The 6,160-nt window shown below is 39.7% G+C and overlaps 1 protein-coding gene across 1 annotated transcript; it reads left to right on the top strand.

Moving 5' to 3' along the window:
• The first annotated feature begins 3,913 nt into the window (after positions 1-3,913).
• Positions 3,914-5,638, top strand: dand5 (DAN domain family, member 5). The gene is made up of 2 exons (XM_085408625.1): positions 3,914-4,551; positions 4,833-5,638. The coding sequence occupies exons 1-2, from the start codon at positions 4,084-4,086 to the stop codon at positions 5,130-5,132; spliced, it is 768 nt and encodes a 255-aa protein (XP_085264751.1). The 5' UTR covers positions 3,914-4,083; the 3' UTR covers positions 5,133-5,638.
• Positions 5,639-6,160: the final 522 nt, after the last annotated feature.

Here is a 6,160-nt window from a genome sequence, read left to right as displayed (position 1 = left end):
GCAGACTCACAAACAGCCTTTTTCAGTAAATATATGAACCAATGCCTCCTCATGCAGGTTGTTTTCACAAATTTGACCAAAATTACCAAAAGTAACAACATTTTCTGTATTTTTTTTATTTGGTGTGTTGTAGTTTTCATTTTCTAATATTTTTTCCTAAATGTTTTCAATTTTGAGTTTGAGTTTGAGTTAACTAAAATAACCTCAGTCTGAACCAGACATTTCTTTGGGAGTTTGAGTTATTCCCCTGAGGTTGTCTTTCTATTAATCTGCCTGGAGGACTAAACGACTCCATGTCTTTTTGTTTTTACCACTGACATACCTATCTGCAACCTGATTATATTACTTTCTAGTGGGACAATAACAATAACACTAAACCTTGAACATTTTATTGTGGAAAATAAAACCCTTCTTAAGCACAGTCATTCCGTCTTTGTTCACCGGAGACTGAAGCCCGGCCTGTTGAATATGAACTGGGTTAAAGTTACAGACAGTAGTGAAGAGTTTTGATCAATGTCCCCAACTTATAAACTTCAGAAGTATTCTATAGTATAGTATGTTATGTTTTCTAGCTGGCTTTGTGGTGTCCTGATGACATAAAAAAAAATGTAAAACATCTTGATGTGGTACAATGTGATCATACTACCTCAAGATGTCATAGATCATAGATTGATTGTTTGTTTGTTTTCTTATAAAATTCTTATAAAATATAGACTTTTTTAGTAGATACACTTAGGAATAAAATCTCCCGAGGACAATCTTAAAGATAAAGTCTCTGACAAACAGTTTAATGGCCAGATGAGTTTATTTCCGCTGATTTTTCATAACGAATTAAGCAGATACCTCCAGTTGATTCTAAATATCAAGTCTCAATTTGTTGGTGGTTGATTGGAACTCTCAATATGATTTCAAAAGACATAAAGCTGCCAGTGAATGAGGCCATTTAGACTGAAAAAAAAAAACAACAACAAAAAAACCCAAACAATAAATGATCACAGAGAAAAACATTAAAAGTGGCAAAATCAACAATCTGCAATCATACAAAGGAATGAACTGGACAGCAGCACCAAAAGTCCTGAAAGTCGTACCAGTGCCAAAATCTCCAATCACAACATGAATCATGAATGGAAATACAGAGGAATTACAGTAGGGAGCACTGGTTACACTCAAGAACATTAGATTAGGCTTTGCCAGACATCATCTAAAGAGTCAGCACAGCTCTAAAAACAAAAAGAAACCTTTGGGCAGTTGAAACCAAAGTTTACCTGGGAAGAAGTATGAAGAAGAAAAGAAACGGCTCATGGGCATGTATGGCTGCAAGTGAAATCGGGTCACTAATGTTTATTGATGATATGACTGCCGATAGCAGCAGCAGGAAGAACTGTGAAGTGTGCAGGGCTATACTCTCTGCTTAGATGCAACCAGCTGGTGCAAAACTGATAGGACTTTGTGTTACAGTGCAAATGGATAATGATGCAAAACAAATGTACGTAACCCAAGAAGTCCTTAAAGGCAAAGAAAAGAGAAATTCTTCAATGTCAATGTCAGTCATCTGATCTCATCCCAACAGAGCATGCTCAGTTTCTGATGGCAAAAGTGAATGCAGACAGACCCACAAACAAGCAGCCCTTGAAGGTGAAGGCCACAGTGGCATAACAGAGCATTTCAAGAAAGGAAACACAGCAGTTGGTGATATTTATGGTTTCAATCACTCCTTGTGTTGAAATTGTTACTCTGACCAGTTACTTTTGAGCTTCCAAAAATCTGGGACTGCATATAAAAATGACTGCAATCCCGAAACAGTTAATGCAAAATTTTTACTTTCAACCTCTTGAATAAAAGTTAAAAGTCTGCTTTTTAGTCACATTTCCATTCTTTGATTTAAAATGTAATTTAATATGACGTATAGAGAAATCGAAAAAGCGGATTTGTCCAGAAAGTTAATGCCCAAACTGCATACTAGATAAACATATTTTCATCCAAATCTGGTATTGTCGGAAAAAGCTGGCAGTCGGGCTTTCACAAAGTTACACATTCATGGACCGTTTCCTTCCAGTATGTGAATAATTCTAATGCATTACTTCCTGGAGTAACTTTATTGTCACAGTTTATGACGGGCCATCTTTTATATGGTGTACTTGTCATTTGAATAAACAGAAACAAAAGCCGCCTGTTCAGCTTTTAACCCCCACAACAAGCTGCTGACGTGTCATTCGTTTATTCAAATATTTACTGGTGTCTTTCTAGAGAATGGTATAAATGAACAGGAGTCCAAAGATTCCCAGTTCAATACTGGGAGGAGACACAAATCCTTTTGCAGTTATATCAGGAAGGCCTTTAGATATCTGCCAAATCACACATCCGGAGCTACCTGATGTGGCAACCCTTGAGAATAAGGAAGCAAGAAAAGCAGATCTAACCTGTCAGTACAGCCTTTTGTTGAAAAGCAGTGAAACAACAGAGGGGCTCTACAAAAATACTGATTGTAAAATGCACACAGTCACAGTCTGGAGGTTTGTTTAAATACTAAAGGGGCAATTGAATGGAAGAAGGAGGCAATAGTTTGTAAACTGTGCCCTCTAGTGGAGAATGATCATGCTGTAGCTGGAGGACTAGACCTTGAATGCTTTTTAAACACAGTCGCATAACCTTGAATTACTACTTATCTTGCTGGTAAATAAGGTTGATACTACAAATGTCACCCACATGAGTGCATGTGATAAAAAACCTACAAATAAACCAGATTCATTTACCTTTCCTAATCTTTCTCATTGTATGCGCTAATGTTAAATAGTGATTCTGGGAAGCAGAAACTGAGAAGAAGGGAGGGGAAAGTGACTTTTAAAGCCCAGGCTTGTATATGAGAAAGTTAAACACTGGTTCTGTTATAAGACTGTCAGCTAGTCTGCTTTCAACAGCCAGCATGTGATCACGTCACGGGTGACAGAGCACAATCAAGTCTAATGGCGCAATGATGGGATGCCAAGGGAGAGGCTAAGAAACTGCTTGCGGGAATACATGGGAAGGAGACTGTTTGTTTACACGGGGAACATAAACTCATTATTGCTTTACAGTCAAAGGCAGCAGGAACACCTGTTGAATGACCGGCCCAGCTGATGAGACAGTGTTTCAAAAGTCTTTCTGAAACTGTGCGAGTATACTTTGAGTGTTTACGCATACACGTAAAAATCCCAGACCTCCAGGTTGAATTTAGGTTAATTGTGCATCAAGAATTCTAATTTAGTGATTCATTCTAATAAATTCCCACAACTGTTAATGTTTTCTTACCGTTATATTTATTTATTTATAATTCTTTCTTATCAGCACTGCAGTCATTTCTGCCAATAAAAAATTATATGCGGTTGTGTGCTAGGACAAGAAAAGACTTTTATTTAAAAGATATTGATATCTTATATGTTTTTCTATAACCAGATGAATACCTATGGGATATTTGGTGCTGTTAGGCAGCAAATAGCAAACATTAGACCATGTTTTACAAGAATGGTGTTCATACTTCCTCTATGCTGAAGGAGACTGAAGGTCTTTCCATTCAACTGTTGAAAAAACTTCTATATCTGTTGATGTTCTTTTGTTGTTGTTGTAAATATTCTCTCTTATTTTTTAATTAAAAGCATTCTAAATAAAAGTCGCAGCATAATTAGTGTTTGTGGAATCAGCCCAGATCGGATTAGTTTGAACTCCGAGATCAAGCTCACCTTTCAAATGTTATGTTTTTATGACCGTCTTTTCCACACTTGCTTTGAAACTAAAATCCTCTCAGTCTGGCAACCATCCACGACCTGGACTTTTAAGCTGGGTGTGATGTCTGGTCTGGTGTGGGAATTGTGACACCTTCTTTGCATTAAACGCAGGTGAGAATTGGCAGCCACCTACATAAAAAGACTCCCTCCGCCATACTGGCAAAGCACTGACAGCAAGGTTGCCATTTGGAACCTTGGACCACAAACTACCAGACAAAGATTTCTTTTTTAATTAAATGTTTTAAAGTCAATAGTGGTAAATTTTAAAATAATTTCAGTGTTTCAAGTCATTTCTGCCAGTTATCCAACTTTTCCTCAGAGTATGGCTCTCCTCATCGCCTTTATCTTTTTGTCAAGTTGGACAGCGGCGGCTCTTACACTTCCTTACAGCTCGTATGTGAAAGGATCCAGGGTTGATTTTGAGTCATCTGGCAGCGGACCAGAGGAACCTGTCCGGGGGATTGTCAAGGTTGTGCAGCTGGACCATCATACCCTGACCCAGTCTGGATTCTTCAGAAGAGGACTGACCCCCAGAAGAGCCCCTTCCCACAGTACCAGACTGCCCTTCCCTTCCTTCTTGTCTCGCGGTCGTCCAGGTCAGGCTCTGGGCAACAAGGCTCCTGTAAATCCACTACACAACCTGCGCCCTAAAAACCCCACTGAGTTAGAGCTAAAGAAGAAGCAGGGCCTGCAAATGTGGCAGAAAGTCATAGATAAAGGCGGCAAGATGTCTTTGCCAGTGAACCTGAAGGACATGAAGCAGACATGCACTGCAGTACCTTTCACTCAGGTAAGAGCCAAAGAATCATACGTTTTCAGTTCTTTGCCCATTAATATGCACATGCAAATCAGCGTCAGGTTAACTGACTTCTTACACGACTACACAGAATATTGGAAATTTCTCACTGTTAGTCACATTAGTGTTGATTTTTTTTAAAAAAAAGATTATTACAGTCTGCATTAGCTGTGGTGTTGAAGCGCTGATTTTTACTTTCTCAGAGGTAAAGGAAACATTTATGTCTATAGCTGCTGTGTTTACCCTAAACCTGACCCTCGCTGTCATCTTCCCAGCATGTGACAGCAGATGGATGCGAAACAGTGACAGTACACAACAAGCTGTGTTTCGGCCAATGCAGCTCCCTCTTTGTCCCGTCTGAAGGAGAGTTTGAAGGACTGAGTCCTGAGACAGGAGCCTTCCACCGGCGGGCCCCCTGCTCCCGCTGTGCACCATCAAAAGCTCAGACTGTTACTGTGCCTCTGCGCTGTGGAGCCGACGTCCGGGAGAAGCGAGTGATGGTGGTGGAAGAGTGCAAGTGTGAGACAGGCCGTGAAGAAAAGAGCGCCATGGCTGCAGGTTCCAGGCACGTGTAACACTGTAAAAGCTGCTGCAACAAGGCTTCATGACATTTTGTGCTGTCTGAATGCAATCCTGTGTTGCAAATCACATAGAAATTCAAGTAGGAGACAAGTTTTTAATTTGAATCAAATCACAGCCAAAGTGAGCCACTATTTTTCATAAACGATAAAGTGATTATTTTAATAGCTGGAACAAATATTTGTATGTGTAATCGTATGTGTATCTGTATTTGTGAGTCTGAATGTATTATTCAGAAGGTAAACGTTCTGGTGGCTTCTCCCACCATCGCTTGTTGACAAAGTGACCTGAGCTTCGGTCACGCATTTTTCTGTCGCAACAAAAGAAACGGTCCACACTGGACTTATGATTAAAAGTGTGTTTAGATTAATCTAAACTGAAATATTGTGATCTGTGATATTGTCATTAAAATGTCCTCTTTGTCCGCATTCCTTTTTTTCCTGGCATTGCTAATTAGTTTTCTGCCAACACTGTTGGATTTACAAGAGCAATTTAGTTTGCCTGCAAAGCTCAAGTAAAAAACATGAAGAGCATTTGTTGTTTTTTTTCCCTCCCACTCTTGTATTCAAGCATTCAAGTGTCAGCTTCTATATTTTATTAAAAAGCCGTGTTCCATCGACTTTTAGCACATAGCACTTACATCTGAAAGCACCGAACTAGACAGCAAGCAGGCTATTGAGCACAAGTACTTAGCGGTAAGCAAACATAATTGTTTCAGCATGGACCCCTGAATTATGTATAGGCACCACCTATTCTCATGCCCAATCTCTTTTCAAGCTAGCTGTGGGAATTTGAACATCCTTCACCACAGATGCACTTGAGCAAGAGGGCATGTGTGATTATGTGTGTATGTGCTTTTCCCCCCCCCCGTTAGAGCCCATAAAACCTATTATTCATTTATATCCTGGCACCTGGGCCTGGTAAAGTGAACTCATCCCACACATCCCTACATACATTCCCAGAGGAGCATAAAGAAGGGGGCTCTTTACGTCGCCTTGGCATGTTGTCAAAATGGCTGCTTAGA

The sequence above is a fragment of the Rhamphochromis longiceps genome, linkage group LG6 (genome assembly GCF_057381845.1).
Source record: "Rhamphochromis longiceps isolate RC_006_pf linkage group LG6, R_longiceps_female_GT1.1, whole genome shotgun sequence".
Classification (NCBI taxonomy): domain Eukaryota; kingdom Metazoa; phylum Chordata; class Actinopteri; order Cichliformes; family Cichlidae; genus Rhamphochromis; species Rhamphochromis longiceps.
This window is presented reverse-complemented; position numbering and strand designations above follow the sequence as displayed.